The 22,505-nt window shown below is 35.3% G+C and overlaps 1 protein-coding gene across 5 annotated transcripts; it reads right to left on the bottom strand.

Annotated features, from left to right (window-relative positions):
- Positions 1-852: 852 nt before the first annotated feature.
- On the bottom strand, positions 853-20,793 carry LOC111496038 (exportin-7-like). 5 transcript variants are annotated; one of them, XR_002720414.1, is made up of 30 exons: positions 20,271-20,790; positions 19,765-20,013; positions 19,514-19,674; positions 18,832-18,897; positions 16,695-16,812; positions 16,460-16,569; positions 15,564-15,659; positions 14,850-14,973; positions 13,744-13,811; positions 11,717-11,803; positions 11,457-11,609; positions 11,271-11,366; positions 11,055-11,114; positions 10,847-10,965; positions 10,668-10,755; positions 8,382-8,486; positions 8,200-8,304; positions 8,065-8,117; positions 7,921-7,984; positions 7,677-7,811; positions 6,821-6,933; positions 6,657-6,750; positions 5,570-5,789; positions 4,971-5,101; positions 3,038-3,184; positions 2,728-2,856; positions 2,007-2,105; positions 1,819-1,857; positions 1,278-1,517; positions 853-1,204 (listed from the first exon to the last, which is right to left on the bottom strand). XR_002720414.1 is itself a non-coding variant. In XM_023146264.1 (29 exons), the coding sequence occupies exons 2-29, from the start codon at positions 20,000-20,002 to the stop codon at positions 1,380-1,382; spliced, it is 3,156 nt and encodes a 1,051-aa protein (XP_023002032.1). In that variant the 5' UTR covers positions 20,003-20,013; positions 20,271-20,790; the 3' UTR covers positions 853-1,379. The 5 variants fall into 5 exon arrangements, 4 of the variants coding, with proteins under 4 accessions (XP_023002032.1, XP_023002035.1, XP_023002034.1 ...); XM_023146264.1 differs by having other exon boundaries at positions 853-1,517; XM_023146267.1 differs by having other exon boundaries at positions 853-1,517; positions 16,460-16,566.
- Between the last annotated feature and the right edge of the window lie 1,712 nt (positions 20,794-22,505).

Genomic DNA, 22,505 nt, shown 5'->3' with positions numbered 1-22,505 from the left:
GATGTCCCACATTGGTTGGGAGAATAAAAACACCATTTACAATAGTGAAAATTTTCTCCTACCAAACGCCTTTCAAAGTCTAAGAGGAAGTTTGAAAGTGAAAGTCCAAAAAAGACAATAATTACTTGCGTAGATTTGGGGAAAGCCTAAAAAGAACAATAACTGTTCGCGAAAAGAACAATAATTGTTAGTGGTAGATTTTAGGAAAGCCTAAAAAAGACTAACCGCTAGCGTAGATTTGGGAAAAGCCCCATATAGAATTATAATGTTTGATAGTTAAATCATTCATAGTTGAGATAAATGATTACGTGATAATGCTTGAAATTAGTTTGGAGATAGACCTTAAAAGTATACAAAATTAAATAAAAATAAAAATAAAAAATAATAATAATAATAAAAATTTAATCACGATAATTTTCATGATTCAGAAAAAAAGGGCTTTTGAAATGGGACGCATTTGCTGTGTAACTAACGTTTAAAATGAATTAGATAGTGTTAAGTAGTGTAACTCTCCATCAATCTCATTAACATAATATAGTATAACCAATATAATATGTAATATAATCACACCATAATTTCAATACATCGTTCTTTTTATTATTCTTTAATTTTTGAAATACTTTAAAGAATAACTTCCGAATGATAACATATGTTTTAATCAATTGAAAAGTATTTTCTTCGAAATAAATTTTTAGTTGCAGTTCATAGAATGATCATACTCGATAACAAACAAAATGAAATACTCATAATTCATTAAACAATTCATTTCAAACCACACTAATGGACTATCCAAATGTAGAAATTAGAGAGCATTATCCAAAAGGGAGAGAGAAAAAAAAAAGAGAAACGGAAGAGAAATCAAATCTGCTTTTTCCTTATATTATCAACAAGGTATAAAGAATATTAAACAATAATGTACATTATATCAGCAGCAACCCCTAGACACCTGAAAAAACCGTTGTCTAAAAAGAATTGATCTAAAATCAACAACCTACGTAAGAGCAAAAAATTCCAAACCACCCTTTGCAATATCCAAACTTTCAATCAAACCTTTTCTTACTACTACCATTTCATCTCCTCTACTTCTACTAGTTACCAAGTACCAAGCTTCTTCAGCACACATTATAATTTGGGGGGACACAAAACATACCTTTCTTGCTATGGAGACCTGTGCAGTTATTAGTTATCCGCATCGCTTCGGGGTCTTCTGGCAATATGGACGTTAGTACTACGAAAAACGATCTAATAATTCGACTCGAAACATATATGCTAATCACCTGACAGATTTTGTTCTTCTGTTATTTTTTCCCTTTCTCCCAAGCGAAGGAATGTCTTGAGCAGACAATTCATCATCAAATCTCCTTTGCAAGGAATGGAAACTATTTAACACGAAATTCATGCCTAAAGACGGTTAGGTTTTGGGTGAACTTGTCCCTGTTCTTTGAATCCAAGCTTCGAGTGACATCTTTCATTAGTTTTTCAAAACAGAGGGAGAGCCGCGGGTGTTGATCCACTGCCTGCATTTTGACACAAGAATTGAGCGTTAAAAGGATTTTTGTTCTTGCTTTTTTTCTCTCACCCACATTTAGGAGAGATGGAATCAAATTTACCCCGCAAACTCCCCCAAATATGTAGCAGTTCTCTTAGAGCAGGCAATCTAAAAAAAATCACATCTATGAAATATGACAACTATTCAAAATACCGCTCTTTTTTTCCTTTAACATTTATTTATTTTCTATCCGCACATTCCCAACATAACATCAATCGGCATGGGAAGTGAATTGCAATTCTGATGAATAAGAGGAAAAGGCAACTTGCCTGAGAAGCCATGATCTGAGTCTTCAAATCAGCAAACATCTGCAAACAAATGACAATTTTTAAAGTCGCATTCCAGGTTATACTTAAATCGTCCATTCAACAATATAATTGTCATTTGAATGCAAGTGAAAGAATTTTGAAGGCTTGTAAAAGAAATTAATAAATAGAAAGAGTACAAATCATTATACCTGTTCACTTATGAGTATCAAGCTCAACATTGGTCTGCTAAGACCCCATTGGTTGCCGCAATCCTCAAATAAAACAATCTCAAAAAGGGTCTTTAAAATCTGCAAACATGATGAACACACTCTTGTTTTTCAAAAGAGATGTTAAAGATTGCAGATGAAACACCCAAATGCGCAATTAAGGACATGTTTGAGAATGAATTTGAAAGGATTAAAATCATTTTGTCCATGTTCAAAGTTACTCTAAAACATGCATACTTGAGCATGTTTGATTATGCACTTTTAAACGCAATTTCATATCATAAAAATTAATTTTACATAATTAAAAGCATGTTACAAAATGATTTAAAAAGTGATTTTAACCCTTTTAAAATCATTCACAAACATGCCCCGACGCTATCACCTGAGATTTATCTAATCAATTATCTCTCCCTAATGGGCTCATGCTGATAATAATATGTTCAATACAAGGAAAGGTTTATTGACGTGGATTTGATGATGAGATCTTTTTGTTATAACATAATAAATGACTGTTCTAAAAACTGAAAGCTACTAGGTTATGATTCATTTGTGTTATGTTTTAACTGCAATAACGCTATTTGTTTGCGGGACATTAAAAACTATAAAAACCAGAACCAAGAGGCCCCCCCGACTTGAACAAATTTGTACATTCAGTACTAGAAAGTTGGAAATTCATCTGCATGATAACAAGAAAGTTCCTTACTTCGGGAAACAAAGTGGGACAATCTGCAATGTGACGAGAGAGATTAATAGCAGCAGGTGAAGATGGAGCCTCTCCCATAGTGATGTTCTTGAAATAGAAAGCTGCCAAGTTATCAACAGCCGATGCACACTGGAACACCAATTAAAAGACCTCTGGTTACATGTAAATAAAAATAATATTCTCAAGATTGCCCAAGGAAAAACCTCCCACAGGCCTCACTGTAAAAGTGATAAGTAATTGGTTAATAAAAGAAAACGATAAAGGAAAAACAGGAAACAATTGTAAGACGAAAGGCTATGCACAACCATACCTGTGATGAAATATTTGTATCCAGACCTTTAAGGCCGGATTCAAGAGAACCAGCTATATGCATGAATGTGCTTGTGTCGAGATTTAGAATAAAAACAATATGACTGCTGAACAGAACCTCCAGAAAAGCAAAATATGCCCTAGTCAGCTGCAAAGAAACAGAGAACTGTCAAAATAAACGTCGTACAAAGAGAATAACTAAAAAAAAAAAATCTAATAAAATTTTCTGCCTAAATGGTACACTAAATTCAAGAGGCTATACATAGAGCATCTCTCCTGTCAGAACTTTTCAGGCCTCTCCTAGCCTTGGTAATCCTATCATGTCTATGTTGCAGACACATTTACTATCTATGACTTGTTTGCAAAAGCCATCCTTCTCAAAGATAAAACTGCCTCTTTTACTCGTATTCCCAAACCCTGTCCATTTTTAGTAATTACCGAGAAACTACATCCCATACTACCAAATGATTGCAAATATCTAAAGTTGGCCCTTCCCGCAACAAGTCCCTAATGCAGCAGTCAATCTTCTAGGGACCATCCCAACTCACATCAATCGGTCTGAAGATGGGGCATTGCTTCTCTTTCATCTGCATTAAGGGAGTTTTTCCATGGATTCCAGCCAAGTACCCAATGTAATTATCCTCCACATGAAGGCACAATAGGATCACCAAGCATATTTTCAGCACTTTAGGGGTAAAAACACACTTTAAATTTCCCAACCTTGTACCAGCCCTTGATATTTACATTGACTCGAGCTTGTTCTGCATCTTCACAAGAGAGGAGCCTTATCCAGTTGTATGGGACTTACAGAAGAAAAGACCGATAGGTGTTGTTGAAGGTCTCACATGATATCATGCCAGTTATGATGGAGGGTGCTCACGTTGAATGATGACAGCAGACAATAGCATAAGGGATGCAAATGGCGGAGTGGGGACTTTAGCAGTCTTATTCTGTGGGCCTACTCTTTAATGCATTCTTATAAGAGGTAGCTCCATAATGGAGGCCGACTTGGTATTGGTGAAGGAGGTAATGATGGAGATGAAGTTGCGCCAACCTTTTCTGTTCTCACTCCCAGGGAGGATAAGCTTATTTAAGCCCTCAGAAGCACCAAGCTTTGCAATTTCAACATAGTGTCCTTTCTTGTTGGATATTTTTTCTAACCAAAAAACAGTCTCCCAAACCCTTGTTTCATTGAAGAACTTAAGGGTCAATGGAAGCTCACAAAGTCTGGTGAAACAAACATGGAGCCAACATAATTTTTTCTCTAGCAAAGGCTAGGGAAAAGCTCCGTTCATTAGTAGCTTCATGAGGCTAAAGAAGTTCAGTTTTTGGGGTCACTTGATATGGAAAAGGTCCATCTTTCAATTTTGATGAAAAGGAACGGTGTCGTGGATGGAGAAGCATGGCTGAAGGTGTGGGGTAGAAGGCAGACGATGGAGGAGTGATAGCCATTGGGAGGATAGAAAGGCTTTGAAAGAAAACACCAAGATGAAACTTTTAAATGACCAGACTCAAAATTCTGAAATCTTTTATAACATTTCCTCTCCATAATACACTATGATATATTTAATCTTTGTATTCATATATTCTAACCTTCTCCTCATTTGTATGCTTGAAAATTAAGACAAAGGCCAAAAAAGACTGTAAATATCAAATGAGAAAATTACATTATGATATTCTACTCTTATGTCATTTTAAATCCTAACTAGACTCAGAAGTTTCTATGGATAGATTGCCATGTATATAGTTTCTTTTATTCATATTCTTAACAAGAAGACAGTGCAAAGTTATACATAAATTTTTATTAAGTTAAGCAATACCTTGGACTTGGAGTTGTTCTACAGTTGCACCCTTTTCTAAATATACGATACGCTACAACTTACAATCTTGTATTTGAAACTAAAACCATGAGCTAAAGGAAATAGTCTGCACACCTTTCGAAACGCCAATATGTCAGCCAAAGGAATTGACAGTGTCATCTTTAAAGCAATATCAAGTGCATCAGAAAGTGCTCGGTCACCATAGACTTCAAAAACTCCAAAGTTGACATAGTTTCCAGCAAGAGCTGCAATAACAGCAATTTATAGAAAAGATTACTAAATTTGAAGCATACAATAGTTCCTAAAATTTCTAAGACAACAAGCATCTGATTCTGATTCTCTTTTCAATCTACACAAAAAAAGTTAACAGAAAAACTTTTGAACATGTACTATATGCACGATTGACCTTGCTAATACAAGTGAACTTAGAAATATGAATCTAACTTAGAATCCTTACCTAACAAGTACAAGAGATAAAGGAAGCAGATAAAGCCCCAAAGATTATCAAGACATAAATAAATGACGAAATGGATGCAGCAACTCGCAAAGTCAAGATAAAATTGACTGAAAAAAATGTTGTTAACATGTTTCAAAATGAAAATTCAAATTTTCAGTAAATGAATTAAAGCCAGTAAGAGAGAAAAATATATTACCCACAAAAATAGCCAATAGCGCCTATCAAAATTGTAGTCATAGGATAGCTATATACTTACCTCTAGTTAGAATAGTCAAGGAAATCCAAATTCCCTTGTATTTGAAGGCATAGATATCAGCAGGGTTTGGGAGAGACAAAATTCTTGATCCATAAGCAACAATTAATTTGCTGACTTCTCGGAAAAGAAGTATGCCATTGGGAGATGATGAATCAAAAGTCAAGCGCTGTGCTTTGTTTAACGCAAACTCAGCCATGAATTTCAATAATGGGGTTGTAACCTGAATATATCGTTTAATCATATCATCCAACAGAGAAGAGAATACATGGTTATAAATAGAACAATAACAACATTCATTGTTTACATCTAGAAAATGTGATGCAGAAGTTTGGTTCCCAAACCTAAATGTCAAGAAACACTCTCAAATAACTGTATGTGTATCATCTTTGGTTCAATGTGGCAGCAAGAAACACTCTCAAATAACATTTGTTTCTGTGATCTCTACAGTAGGAACATTTGGAAAGCAGCCTGAGATTGGTGATTTATTAAGGTCGTTTGGAAGCAAAGATAAGCACATTCTTAGAAATTTTGCAGAGGTAAGAGGTGCAGATGTATCTAGCAGCATTCCCCTGAGGCGATGTCAAATACTTCTTTCTGGGTAAGGAAAGAAAAAGAAGTGATGGATTTAAATCTCAGAGCTTTTTGTGTGGTATCTTGGATGTTTTCCCGTGATCCATGGCAGAAGGTAAAACAAGCTTCGGAAGGTTACTTACAGTCTAAGGTATTAACTAATCTTTTTATGGTTGATAAGGCTTTGGTGAAAATTGATGATAGCTTTTCGGAAATGAAATTTGACGGGAAATGTACGTCCATTGGAAATCTTCATTTGAAAATTGAAAAACTGAAAATTGGTCTAGTACAAGTCATTTTCATCCTTGAAGGTTATTTTACTAAATATCTGGTTACTTCGCAGTTAGACCATAGGCAACTTCCTTTGCTTGTTTCTCATATTTCTGTTTGACTTACTGTGAAAGTGTGACAGTTGGCCAGTTTCGTATACAAAGGCACAAATGGGCTCCACCTTGTTCATTTTTTAAAAGTTGTTTCTAGTTAAAAAGAAGAAGAAAAAAAACTATATACTAAGTACCTCTGGTGTGTCCGTCCACTGAGAAATGCCTTTCAAGAAGAGAAGCATATGTGCAGGGTATAGCCAATCAAATAGAAGTCCATATGTTCTGCGACTGTAAGAGGAAGGAAAACGTATAAATAAGTCACAAGATTGAGATAATTATAAATATTCAAAAAAGTTACCTGTTTGTGGCCATAGCAATCCCTCGGAGATCTCTCATTAACCCAATAAGGGCATATTTTACAGCATCGGTGCGAAACAAGGAGTCAGAAGTTGATTCCAATTTGATAAAAGCCTAACATGTCATGAAATCTCAATTGAGCAAAGCTAAAACATGGCATATATGAGTCAATAAACTTTTCCTACTACCGCATCATAGTATATTCCCTCTTTTTATTAGTTATAATCAACATATGTATCAGCTCATTTTCCACAAAGAACTTAATTAGTTTTTTTTTTAAAAAAAGTTCAATTAATTCTTCACACATTTTTTTAATTACAATAAACTCTTTTCACTCTATCGGTACCTATAGTTGATCTCAGTCCTCAGACATGACGATGAATTATTATTATAATTTTTTATGGATAAGCAAACCACTTCTCTTTTCTGAAGTCTAGGAAAAAAGAGATTTGACCAAATAAAAAACAAGACAAAATTTAAGAGCATTTTGCGAAGTTACTTGCTCCTGGTACAGAGGCCATCCAACTTTCGTAGGACTGATGACAATATGATGTACAAAGGTTAAAAAAAAGTAAATTGATAATCTAGACAATGAAATAATTAATTAGTTAAAGTCTTCTTTCATTGGCAAGATTTTATGTAGAACTACAACGAATATTAAAGAAACATGCTAAAATAAGAGTTTAACCCAGTCAAATAATTTGGTATGAAGAGAAATGAGAATTTTGCTAAAAATTAGCATGTGAGTTAATTGAAAGAGCTAGATACGCATATTTGCAGGCATGGCATGGCATAGGATGTAAGCAAGCATGCACATCGGCACATTTATATATTTGACAAGGATGAGAGAAATTAACCTGCAACAGTGGTTCCATTGAGGATTTAAATTTAACAGGGCTTTCCTCCACAAAAATTAGCCAGCCAATGGTGTAATAGAAAGCCGTCCTACTGCGAGAACATCTGTATTCTTCCAAGAAAGGAAACTGCTCCCTCTACAATTTCAGGTTGAAGAAAAACCTTTAAATGAGATGAGTGAAGGATATAACATAATTTGAGCTCAGATGAACTAAGAACTAAAAAAATATCTTCGGCAAGTAGTACCGTATGATTTGCAACAATGAATTTAACAGTATCCAATTTCAAAAGCAGCTTCCCCGTCATGTATCTGAAAAGTAGGGGAGATCAGAAATCTATAACGTATGATTTCAATTTCATGAACTATAACATTTTTATCAAGTATTTTACCCAGATGCCAGCTCCAAAAACAAACTTAAGGTGTGATCAATGACCTCTTCACTCTGGGAATATACATAAAAAACTGATTTAAATCCATAACACAGCAATATTATAATAAATACAAAGAATGAATAGATCTTTCACCTCAGTGTAACACTTGAGATTTGTTGCAATCTTGGTGACAATCACATTCAACAGTTGAAGATGGTCATGAAGTCCAAGGAGTTCAGAAAACCGCGCATATAACTGCTGCAATTGAAAAAAGGAATAAATAGATGCGACATATTACCCTTCATATAGAACAGAATGGTATATTTATTAATTACCTTGGAAGAATGCATTGCCTGGTCACCCACGTAAGACTTCCGAAAATTCTGGAAGAAGGTAAGAATAGCTCGATCAAGTCTTTGCTTGCTTGCTTCACTGTATCTCTGCAGAAGCGAAGGTAAATGAACTTGGGGATATGAAGCTTGCACAAATGATACTTTTTCTAGATGCAATATCGTTATTTTATGAGAAACAATCTTCAATAGAAAAAATGAGGCATGCAAAGATTCAATAGGTGGAATGAACGTACTTATTGGTCTATGTAAAATTATTGCTAAAATCCTCATTGAATCCAAATTTTTTATCCTAGCACAAACGTTATTTTATTAACCAGCTAATTTTAGAGTGAAAGACAACTCTCGGATGCCTTTTTATCTGCAGAAAAGAATGCAGATAACTGGAGAAAAAGGAAAATAAAGGTTGGAGACCTATAAAGTACTTATGACAAGATTGATCGAGTGCCTTACAGAAACCTTCCTGTAATTACTCTTCTTTTGTCATCAACCTAGATTAAAGTCCGTTTGTTTAACTCCACCCTCATGATCTGGGGATGCCTTCTCTCTATGGCCTTAAGACTGTTTTAGTGCTTTTAATTATGAAATTTATAGCGTGTCCAATCACCCAAAAAAAAAAAGACAGCCATGGTTAATACCTTTGGTTTGACTGGTAGTTTCCCAGGAAATTCAGATACTTTGGTTATGATGCAGTAATGTCCGTCCGCTAGAAATTTTTCCCAAGAAGGAACAACTCAAATGCCATCATTTGCCTTTGAGGGCACTAATTAGCCTCTTCAAATACTTATTTCTCATCTTCCGATCATTTTCCTTAAATGCTATTTTTTGCTTTAGTGAGCAATTCACATATTCCAAATGAGGTTGGGGTCCTCACAACACAATTCATAATTTGAAGAGTCCAACTAGGAGATCCAAGGGAGGGGAGCAGCCTAAGGCATAGAGGCATGAGAAACGGAAGGAGTTGGCAGGGGTCCATGTGTAATGCATACTAAGGAATTATTTTATGCTTGGTGCTGAACAACATAGACTTTGGGGCTGGGATTTTTGTTGCATGACGCTTCTAGCAGGCACCAATTTTCAAATCTCTTGGAGGGTTCTGCGTATGAGCCTGGTGAGTATGACGCAAATAAATGGGTTGAAGAATTGCATACTATCTGCTTGCGTCTTGAAGAATTGTCTTGGATAGCTGGGCTGTCAGTAAGTGGGGAAAGAAGGCTCAATTTGGAGACGGGAGAAAATAGAAACATGGTTACCAATAATATGAGCCGGGGTCGATGGATGAACTTATGGGCATGAAGTTTTCAACATTTGTGACCACTAATAAGGAGAACCACCGATAAATGGTTTTTTTTTTTTTTTTTTTTCTAGAAACTGTGCTTTAATTGATAAAAATGAAAAATAATACAAGGGCATACAAAAAATAAGCCCTACAAAAGAACGTTCCATAAACTACATATAAGGACTCCAATCCAATAAAATCAAACCAATATCATAATTAGAAAAAGGTCTAGTGACCGATGCTCAATTCGCAAACCTGAATACTTGGATTCTGAATTTTATTCTGATCGGAGATATTTGAGGAGTGATTGTAGATGAACCTTCTATGGTCAGCAAGATAGGTGCAGTTAAGTAATAGTGGGGTCTTGACGCACACCTCGAGGATATGGTGTGTTTTGAGAGTAGAGTAATGTAAGGATTGTCATTAGATAAAGAATTTGTTAGAAACGATCGATTATAAGTTATAGCTTCTCCCCCTCCTTAAACAGTGCTTGACCCACACCTCGAGGATAGGGTGTGTTATGAGTAGAGTATGAAAGGATAGTAAGATGGAGGCAATTAGTCATTATTATTAGTAGTAGTAGTAGCAGCAGCAGCACTATTGGGTTAGAAGAACCAACTTTAACTGTCGCAAATGAAAGTGCAAAAAAATGGCTTTAAGAAACAGGGTCAACCAAAGGAGTCGACAGAAGAAAACATCAAAGAAGACAAAATTACATTAAAAAAAAATTAAAAGTAGTTACAAAAAAAGATAATAGTAATAGAAGACACTCAAAGGGAGACCCGTTTATCTCTAAATGATATCGTAATAAAGTTTCAGGCCCTATCTCCTTATGATTCAATCTCAAGACCTGGTTCCTATCAATATGGTAAAGGCTAATGCTTTTTGGTTCAGATGTAGATACTATTTAGCTAAAACAATGAACAGTTTTTCCACCTGCAGATACCATTGGTGAGAATTATAGAAACATGAGGCAGATATCTCAGACATACCTGGCTATGTAGACCATTGTCAGTAACGTTTATCAATTGCAACACACGAGCTGATAGTTCAGCATCAAGAACTTCCTGCGATTCCACACTGATGACAGTAAAAGCTAAAATTAGGAAAAGTCAACAATTATCGTGAAATGAAAATTCCACCTTCCTGTGAAGCGGAAGAGTTATCTGACCTACAACCAGTGCATTGTTTTATTTTGACGATAGCAGCTATAATATGAACAATCCATGCAAGTTTGGCCTCAACAACTGAAAGTTCACTGTTATCACTACCTTGCAGCCGAGCTCTTTCCTATTTCAGTCAAAACAAAAAGATAATATAAGTGACCGACAATTCCACCAAGCAAAATAAGATTTCAACATGCTTATCAATAACAATACCGTGTATGTTCGCAATATGGGCTCCATGATATTTATGATGCACAAACTACTGGTTTCATACTGCAACTCATTTGAAAATGCAAGGGTCAAAAGGCAAAAGGCACCAATCAAAACATGTAATGATGAAGCTAAATTTACATATTTAAAGGCGCAACACCAAAAGTAATTTTCAATTAAAAAATAAAAGAATGAAACCCCACACAAGATGATTTGGACCTGAAATCTGCAAAGGTATGGAAAGCAATCCAGTTGATCCTGTAAGACTTCAACGTTGTCTAATGGATTCTCAGAAAGATCATCCTGTAATCCAGCCTGCACATTATAGAGTCGCATGGAGAAAGCTTCTTCTTACTTTGCAAGCAGAAACCACCGAGTCTCAACAAAAAAAGATAGGTCACTCACCTGCACAGAATTCAACCTTGATGTGATGAAACCTTCAGTAATTTTAGGCACAAACTCATCCAATAAACTTGGAGTGTCGCCTTTCAAATATGGAACAGATGACACCAATCTGGACCACAGCCCTAGGAGATAGTAAACGCTGCTGCTAGCCCACTGGCAACATTCCATTATTTTCATTAGTGATGCACATAGATATGATTTGTGGTGGATATCGATTATTCGTGGAATATTTCAATATAGATTCAACTATTTCAATAAACCTGCCAAGAATGCAAGGACTTCAAAGTAAACTCTGCCACTAAACGTATCCAATCACTATAGCCCTCCACGTTCACAAGTTCAGACAGCTGCAAAACAATTGTATAGATGTGAGTAGCTCCTGCAGTCATACGTAAGCTTACATTTTATTAATTTAAAATATCTATATTAATCATCGTAATATCTATCCGACAAATCAAAAAAACAGATAAATATATCATTAAATCCTGAAGGAAAAATTTCAATTTTTATGTCAAAGAGTAAGCAAAAGAGCAGACATGATTGATTACAGAGAAATTTGGTAGGTAAGAACCATATATCCTGTTCAAAAACCAAGGTCAAAACTTTGAGCCATCAAAGACTGAGGGAGGATGGTTGAGGGGAAAAATTAGCTTGGGCAAGTGTTTTTTAAATATAGCTAGCAGTGGGATTAGAGATAGGCTAGTGGACCATGGGGGTTAATATGGGTTCTCTAATTCCTTTGACCCTTTACCACATTCCTTTGTGTTTGAAACCTCTCCTCTACTTCCCCAATTGGTTTACTCTCTCAGATCGATTCATCTCCACTATTCACAATTTGTGCCTCTCCTCCCATATTCCATTTTATTGCTGTCAAGTATATTAGTGTGGTAGCCACAATTTAAGTGGGGGAGAATGTCACAATCATATACTATGAAGAAAGTAGGTTGTGACCCTCACGTCAAAACACGCAAAGCAGTGACCGTCACGTCGAAACACGCAAAGCAGTGACCCTCACGTCGAAACACGCAAAGCAGCGACCCTCAAGTGGCACCCATCCTTTGAAATGGGTTTTTCAAGGATAGTGTTTGACGGCACTGGTGTGCCGACATTGCATCCTCGCCCATGTGTCAGAGGTTGGATTATACACCCACTATTTGGAACGGATTCCGTAAATGAACTAGCATAGATACGGGAGGGTCTAATGCCTTGATAGAACCCAAATGGATGGATGTTTGAAATGTCCCGATGATATGAACGACACATGGATCCATTCTCGATGACCATGACCAAATGAGCTAAGTTGGTCAATGACATCCCAGGACTTGGGATGGCATCAAAAGACCTTATGGGCGTGTTAATTGGGAACCAAGATGACATGATAAGATGCTACGTTACACATGAGAGACCTTGACCCCGAGTAGAGGAAAGGTCAAGTCATTAGTGTAGAGGCAAGTCGGTTGGGTTGCAGAAGATTGAACATGCACGCACAAGCGGCGTGTGTGGCCGAACGAGCTTGGATTCCGCACAAGTTATGTTCGGTTGGCGAAGAAAAATCTCGTCTAAGGTCCAACGAAGCCACAAAGACAAGAGAAAAATGAATATGGGGCTTGGTTTTCTCTCAAGGCTTGTCGTGAGCGTGTCAAGATCACGACGCCGCATGGGTAAAAATGTACAACCATGACAATAGACACTATGACTTTGCTTTGATCTCTTCAATCATTTTACTTTCTTTTCCATTTTCTTTTTGTCATTCCACCAATGGGCGATGCTTGGGTACAATTTCGAATCCGTTATTATATATTTGCTCTAGTTTTTTGTTGTTTTTTATGTTGAAACGGTTTTTCTTTATCCATGGGCAATGAGTTTTGATGTATTAAGGGTATCCGTCTTTATAGAAGCTTTAAGTTTTGTGCTTATCCTAATTGTCGGTTTAGTTTATGCATGGCGAAAAGGAGCATTGGACCCAAACGCATATTATGATGAACTAATACTTCCATACACGAGCAGATGCAGAACTGAGATATGGAGGGCCCAAGGATGTAGATCATACTAATTGTTATTCAATGCATAGAGATTTCAAAAGATTGAGGGGGCCGGACATAAGACTGTCCACCCCTATATGATCAAAGACAAAGAGGAAGTTTTTTGCAAAAATAAATGCACCGAGTAAAATATAGACATAAAAGATGCAAAAATGTTGTAGCATAAGCCACACAAAGTCAACTCTATCCACACACAGGCACACAGTTCAGGTGAAAGTAGCTACAGAGCAGAAGAACAAAAATACCTGATAATTCACTCTAAAACGTCCAAGAAGACGGCAATACTCATGGTAATTATCATGATCAGCCAGACCTGATCACCAATAAAAAGTAGACAAGTAGAAAAAAAATATGAACGAAATATAAATTAAAACAATTGAAAAAAAAATAAAAATCTGGGTTTCAAAAGAAAAAACAACTTTCCAAAATTCAATCATTAGGATGAAACTAACAAAGCCAAACTTATCATGATACTTGAGCTAGTTAAAAGCTGACAAGCTATGAAGTATAATAATCAACTATTAGACAAGGAATTCTATAATCTTATAGCTCCACAAGTTTCAGATTTCACCTTTTTTTAATGTAAACGCCACAAGTAACACCACTCAGCTATACTGATCAATTAACATAACCATGCTACAAGGACACAACAAAAGCTAAATGCAAGCTCCAAGTAACTCGTGGGTATCAAAGTTACTTGCAATCGCACTTCTTCGAGGCTCAAAGTGATTGTGCGGCACTTACTCTCACCCTTGAATAATTCAACCAACTCAAACTCGGATCACCAATGGTGCAAATAAACTATCTCATATCCTCAACCCCGTTCTTAAAAAATAAAGTTAGAGAAAGTTTCAGAAAGCATTTTGAGAAAATAAATATTATGTGCTATCAAGTAACAAGGGACAAAAACAACATTGATAGATATAGCTCGAATAGGAAGATTTGACTGACAGTACATGAGACAAATTGTCTCTAGCATGTGTAAAAATCAGACATGGCAAAAAGTCATACGCCAACAAAAATACAAAAAAAGTAATTAATTGTGCTAAAATGAGAGACATAAAAAGAAAGCAAGGTCAAAATGTTTTGGAATGGGCATGCAGCCATGGGCAACACGTCATGGACAAGCATGACTGTGGCACCTCACAAAAATGAAAATAAATACAAACAAAAATAAAGTTGACCATCCTAGATAAGAATTAAAAACAAAAGTTCTTTGATTGGACAAGGACTTTTAGTTCTCCCCACCCATCTGCCCCCTCCAAAAAATAATAATTAAATATTAAAATGTTTAAAAGCCAACCACAGACATATACATATATCAAAAGTACGAATGCAATAATAAACACACCTTGCCCAGTTTGTAGGATATCTTTAGTTCCTGTCATAAGATGGGCCAAAAATTTTGAACGGGCAGCATCATTTGTAAACAAAGAGCGTCTAACAGAAGCCAGTCGCACCAAGCATTCCAGTGCCTAGAAGAAAATTTTGGAAGCCCATAACAAAGTATTGTTAAACGAAAAAATAAATTAGCAAATGAATCCAGAATTAAAAAGAATATCGATGAATAACTGGTATGTTTCAAAAAATGGATTTAAGAAACCTTGTCACTGTGCTGTTCATCTCTACCAGAAAAGGGCAAACTTGGATGCTAAACCAAATTTCTTAAGGTATTGTTCTACCTACTGTTTCAAGACAAGGGAGAGCCTTTAATTTGCAGCTTTTTATCTTATGGAACATTTGGCTTGAAAGATATAAGAGAATTTTAAATGTGTAGCTTATCTATTGCATCTTACGCTCAACGACCGGAGCTTTTTTGTAATTTTTAGTTAAGTTCCTTCGTATAGGCCACATTCTGTGGTGGGATTTTTCCTTTTTTATTATCTACATGAATTCCTTCATTTGTCTTTAACGAAAGTTTGGTTCCTCATTAAATAATAATAATAATAATAATAATAATAATAATCAAAACTAACAGCTAAATCGAAGCCTGAAGCTTCACCTGGTTTCTCAATAAACAAAAATCAATATCCAGTAGCTATAGTCATCAGGAAACAGTACAAACCTCTTTGGAAAGAGGCGCTTTTGTAATGGCGTAGCAATCAAAAAATATCTGTAGAGTTGAAGGATCCTCCAAAACTGGCTTCCAAGAAGATGGAATCTGCAACACCAAACATAATGCACGATCATCCCGATCTCTTTATATTTTTTGGATAAGAAACATTCCATTAACAACCAGGAAAAAGAAAAATAAGAAGGATATGAGATCTCCTCCTATCCTCAAAAAAGAGAGATTAGAAACATGCACTTGAGTTACCGTTAATCAAAGAAAGGAAGTAATATAACAGATTTGGCCAAAGAATTTCACAAGAGAACAAGTTAAATCAAGGGTACATAAGCATCAAACCTCAATAAGCAGCCATAATTGTCTTAAAAAATAATAATAAACAAGCAGCCTTTACAGCTTTAAGTCATGGGGCCTTAACTTTGCTAACAAAAGGATTGTCCTTGTAAGCCTGAGCAAAAATATCTAAGAAATTTTTTCTAGCTCAACAGCATGTGAGGTGGAAATTCATAACCTAACTTCCTGGTCAATGACACATGTTTTAACCAATTGAGATAAGCAAGAAATTGCTAGATTTGCACCACCTAAGGCCAAAACTCTGAAACAACTGCGATCAAATTTAAACTAAAAGACTTGTAAGTGAAAAACACGTGTTCAAGAACTTTAGTCTCTTGACATTTATTCAATGAAAAGTTTTGTTTCTTGTTCAAAAAAAATGAAGAGGAAAAAAACGTGTTCAAGAAATTTCCCATCTCTTTCATAAGGGGCACACCATAAAAGAATGAAGGTTTGGGCTTCTTTTCCATAAAGTTGTTGTACATGTTATGCTTGCCAAGACTATTCCAACCTTCAACGATAAAATTAAACGAAAAATGGTAGGTAACCAAATGAAATACCTGAACAGTACCAAACTCTTCCGAACTTTCATCAATGGAGGTCCCAACAAAATCAAAAGATAAACACTTCAGTGATAGAGAAAGTGCTAATTCTTGCAGACGACCAGCTACTGTATGCCACACAAAATAAAATCCATCAGTAAACGAGGCAAATAAAATTTTAAGGTAGAAAGGTTCAAAGAATTAAAAAATACTGGTTTGGTCATGTTGACAACTTAGTAAATTAGCATGTTACCATCGTTCTTCAACTGACATAAGGATGTTAAAGATATTTGGAAGATTTCGAACAAGGCTTGGTCCCTGAAGGAACAAGCAACTCTCCGATGATTTGTTGAAGGGAATCCTTGATTAGGCTAAAAAATAAACATGCCAGTATAAGAAAAAGTTGCTGATGTCAAAAAATTACAAACTACATAATAATATAAAATACGAAATTCAACTTAAAGGTGCCTGAAAAGTAGAAAAGGAAATAAACCCACGTTCATGCACACAGCCAATATAAAACAACATAAACACAAGCAGCAAAATAGGTATACTGATTTTGAATGCAACCTTGCTATTTCATACAAAATGAGAATTTTTATTAATTGAACGTCAATCATTACAACCTAAAAGATATGGAGGATTAGATCCTCTATGAAGACCAAGTGGGGATCAAGAGTCCATTTGTGCGTACACCACTATAAATATAAAAATTTAAAATTTAAAAAATAAATACACGAAGCCCCCAAAAAGCCAATAAACATGCTTTCCTCCAACAAGTATTTGAACATAACCACTGTCTAAAATCTTCTGAAACTGTCTTCACCTACAATCAACAAGTAAAAGTTTAGTTTCTAATCCTCACAAATATTATCTAGACTGAACTCAAAACCATGTAGGAAAATGATCGATAAAGAAATGTCTATCCTAGCAAAAAGCATTAGCAGGTCTAATTTACTTTAGGTCAATTGCTAGTTCATACACACACGGGGTTTTTTTAATAAAAAAACTATACTTTATTTAGTAGAAATTAAATAATAAAGTTTAAACGAGGATAAAAGCTCTTGATCTAAAAAAATTACGACACCTAAACAAAGTTTGAGAGCATAAAAATAAATTGACAGAAATAGAATGACTCCAATCAAGAAATATTAAGAATTAGACACCTAACTAGCAGCTAAAGTTATTACTCCAGGCAAAAAAGTTAAGTTTTGCACTTGTCTTCAAATTATTCCTTTCCAATCATATAATCCATTTGATTGAAGAAACAAATATCTCCCCGAAGCCAAACTTTATCTAGTACAATTGAGGATTAGTACTCCTATATACGAAGTGAACAAATCAGCCACCACAAAACCATAAAAGGGGGAAAACTAAAACAGGTTCGCTGTACAAATAAATATACATACAGCAAATGTGTATAAAAATGATCGTGCACTTTCACATCTACTAAAAAATGTAGCAAAATTATAAAGAAAAAAATTCAAACAAAAATTGAATTGACAAATAGTATTGATAGGACGTAATACGTATGTATGCTGATTGGAGATGTTTTTTGTGATTTTATTAATTAGGATTCTTTGTGTAGGCATCTTTAGTAGTAGTAGTGGCCTTTCTTTTTTTCTTGTATTGCTAATCATACATTTTCGTTTGTCTTCATGAAAGTTCGGTTTCTCATCAATGGTGACTCTGTACAAAGTACAAATTTTGCAATTCTACATACAACTAACTCATGAAAGAATTTAGGGAAAACTCAGCTCAAACAAATCCTCCAGAGCAATATGCATACATACATGTGCAGAGGTGGTAGTAACCAAGCATAAACAATTAATCAACTCATTCAACCAGCACTTCATACGCATATATAAAGCTGGCAAGCACAAATAAGAAGTCAATTCATTTAACTGACATAACCAAAAATGGGGATAAAAACAATCTAGTCTGATTTTCTTCTAAAAATTCACACCTACCATAGCCAATAACCATATTAAACCAAAAATCTCAGAACAAACGAATTTATCCACAATGCAAGAATTTCCATTAGCAGTTTAGTCCACTCTTACGTTAATGTATGAAAGATGTCACAATAAAAATTTGTTCTCTTTCTTATCCACACTGTCCTAATTATCACCCAGGTGCCTCAAAAGAGATTAAAATAGTACACTGGCATGTGGCAGATTCGTTCTTATGATTTTACCACCAAAAAAGCATCCAACTGGGAATAATGGAACTCTCCACAAACAACTACTCTCATCACCAAAATATTCGTTATTCTTACAACTTCAATTTACAAGAAAAATACGTGTTAGGGAAACATCCGCATTTAAATCTCCCTTTCCCAAATAGATTAGTAATTTTCAGATAAGAAGGGTAGCTATAAGAAAACCAACCTGATTCATCTCAGATACAAGTTGGTTCAATATCTTCAAACCGATGGTGTAGTGTTCTGATGTTGCCTGCACGCAAAGAGGGTCATAAGACATTAAGTGGAGTACTAGCCATAAAAATGATAACTGAAGCAATATAATTTCAAAAGAATATAGGCAACTACATTATCAGAACTATGGCTGGGGAGAAATCAAAGAGTTTTCAAGTTTCTTCCTTGGGCAGACATTTTTTATTCAGCTTGTTTAAAGTCTATTCCTGGTGTTTTCTTTCCAAATCTATTAGTGATTTCTCATTTCCTAACATTTCTTGTAATTGGCATGTTTTTAGAGGTACTATAACGTGTATTTTTTGCTTGTTTGGATCCTCGAACGTCGAATGAACCGCAACCCCTCTTACTCAATTTTTGTGCACGTTGTATTGTCGCAGCATATTTTTACCCCGATACCAATTATGGTATAACCGGAAATTCATTCAACCTAGTTGCTACGTGGTTGCATCAGAGAGACTTTTCTTATTGATCAGAAACGTTTCGTTAAACGAATACCGGATGAGACATCCTCCCACTACAACAGCCAATGAAATTATAAATTAATGGCGTTTTTTTTTTTTTCTTTGTGCTGGTGAAAAGAAGGGAAGTGGACACATTGGCGCGCTTTATGTCTGACCTATGACATAGGCTATCACCTGTCTCAAGAAGTTCGTAGATTCTTTGACAATGTCTTGAAATCGGTCATCGTCAAACCAACCAAACTTTGTGAGTCGGCATAGTAGCTGAATTAAAGATGCACTGACAAAAGGCTGCAAATCAGGCCCTCTGGTGGCCAAGTAGTTGATAAGATAGCCTCCTACAAACAACATTAATGACTACCATTTAGAAGGAAAAAATTAGCATGCTGATAAAACAATAAGTTGATGCCAAGATACTCGAAAATTACGGATGTCTAAACGAAGTTGCAGCGCAAGGCTATGATCGGTGACTTGCTTCAACAAACTTGAGCTCGCAAGCATCAGTGCATAAGGAGTCAATGCATGGTCGAGAATGTACTGGCATTGGGAAATGTAATCAGTATTCATAGAGAAGCACTTCAGAGTGTTTTCTGCATGGGCTCGCTCCACTGAGTCTTGAGAATTGTAAAGTCTTTCACACAATGCCTCTAACTGAGCCAGTTCCATCACTTCGAATTCTGAAAGAACGAATTGGTAAACAATCACTGATATCTCAGCATTATTTTCATCTATCCTACAAAGGTCAGTATGTTACCACACAACAGATCTTTGCATTTCAGAATCAACCATCCACCAAAGAAACAACAACTTGATTGGTGAAGAAAAATGATCAAAGTAGCAGTAAGCGAGCAACAAACAAATCTCAGTGCATCAAAGGTCGAGGCAGAACTAGAAAACTAAAAAGCAGAGACAGAGGCAAGAAAAATTCACTTACCCAAACGTTGGTTTCAGAATTAATGATTTGCACAGTAAGTACGGATTCAGGATTTCTTCCCAACTTAAAACGTTTGATTCCAATTAACAGCCGATAGATTGATTGATTTTATTCCGAACATCCATATACATCAAGAATCAAGTTATCCTCATCAAGAACAACACACCAGTTAGATGATGGCAGAGCTTGTGAAGTAAAGTATCCACTGCAAAGATGAACAAAAAACGATGAACAAACGCCAGAGCTGTCCTCCTCTTCCCGATGGATGGAAGGAAAAAGAACACCGATGGATTCAGAAAGTGGATTGAAGATCGCCGCACGAAAAAGGAGGCTAATCAGAGATTGAGGAGACGACTTTTGAGGCTGGAAACTTGAATGGATGAAGCCGATTGGTTCTCTTTCCACGGCGTGCTTGAGAGAGAGAGAGAGAGAGAGATTGGTCGAAAGTAACACTTTACGAATGGCGCCTTGAAATGGCGTCTCGACATATATATATGTCATCAGCGTGAAATTTCGTGTGTTTGGGAGTCCTGGAAACCAATATCTCATAACCCAAGAGGAAAACTTTCCAATATTCCCTTATTTTTACTTATCATTTAATTCGCTTTATATTTTTTTTAATCTTAATTAAAATATTCGCTTTATCTGTTTATTGTTTAATTCTTCGTCTAATATTCCTAATATTACTTAAATATTCTTTTTTTTTTCTTCCAGTTCACGATGTTTCGGTTTTAACACTTCACGAGTGGTAACTTAACAATAAACTTTAGAATTTGATCGTCAATTTATTAGACGTCTCCAACTTATTTTCTACTGTTTTTCATTAATTTCCGTTGTTTCGGTTTCTGCTGTCATCCTTAAATTTATCTCCTTTCATCTTTAATTCATTTTGGTCTCTTTTTTTACTTTAGCCTTGTGGCTCGTAACGTATTGATATACTTTAGAATTTGATGGAACAGTACTCTTATGTCAAATGGCTCGTTGATGTACGTTTAAGTTTAACGATATGATATAACCGCTTTTTGTCATTTGTTGATCAACATTCAATTTTAATAGAATAATACACTCGTGTCTAGTGGTCTATTGCTGTACTTCAAAATTTCATAAAATACACTCGTGATTGATAGCTCGTCGATGTTTTCATTGACGAGCACAAATTTTTTCATCTTTGTGTTCGTTCGTGTACGTAGAGGATTCACATATATGCGTATATTACGTTTTTAACCATTTGTGAAAATACCTTGAGATATTAGCCTAATAACTAGTTAATTGATGTTCCAAATTATTATTATTGATTATCATTGACCGTTATCTACGAGGTAAAAGAAAAAAATTAAAAACAATAATTAATTAAAAATATCACATTTATTATTTTTTTTTTATTTATTTACTACTTGTTTTTAATTCACAAATTAGAGTGAGAAATTTTGACAGTAAATTTTTTTAAAAAAATATATTATTTAAACATAAATTTATCTCATACAAATAAAATTGTTTTTAAAAAAATATAAATTTAGCTAAAATATTGTTTATTTATAAATAAATAAATAAATGCACTTAGCTTAATCCATTTGAAAACTTAGTTACATACAACTAAAAATTAAGGGCCTGTTACGTGTAGTGGTAAGCTCTACAATTGTTCGTTTTGACATGTTACGTATGTTCGAATCTCATAATCCACTCACTAAAGACCCAACATCTAGCACACATTGTTTGCTTTGACTTGTTATATACGTAAGAATCTCATAATCCACCCCTTGCAGGTCCAATCTAGTCCATATTGCCTGTTTTTGACTCGTTACGTCTGTCTCAGAATCCACCCCTTTAGGGACCTAACATCTATTGCATATAGTCATTGGCCTCACAATTTTAAAATGAGTATGTTAGAAAGAAATTTCTACACCCTTATAAATAATTATTTCGTTCCCCTTTTCAATTGGCCTAGGATCCCATATTTAGCATTATCAAAGCTATGTGAGCATGATCTGTAACCTCGTTACGAACTCGATAACCGCTTCGGTCGCTCCCACCTTTATCCTTCACAACTACGTTGTTTTATCCCCATATTCCTTTACAAGCTCAACTTTGTGATAATGGCCTGTCAAGCCTGAAGGATAAAATCACGTAAATAACCTAATCAACTTTTTATTTTTTTTAGCTTTAAGAGCTAAATTATTGGAAAAACTTAGAAAGCATTTTTTTTTAAATAATTTAAACTAGAAATTAAAAACTGTA

Source organism: Cucurbita maxima, unplaced genomic scaffold (assembly GCF_002738345.1).
Source record: "Cucurbita maxima cultivar Rimu unplaced genomic scaffold, Cmax_1.0 Cma_Scf00022, whole genome shotgun sequence".
NCBI classification, from domain to species: domain Eukaryota; kingdom Viridiplantae; phylum Streptophyta; class Magnoliopsida; order Cucurbitales; family Cucurbitaceae; genus Cucurbita; species Cucurbita maxima.
Note: the sequence above shows the minus strand (reverse complement) of the source record. Positions and strands in the feature narration are given on the sequence as shown.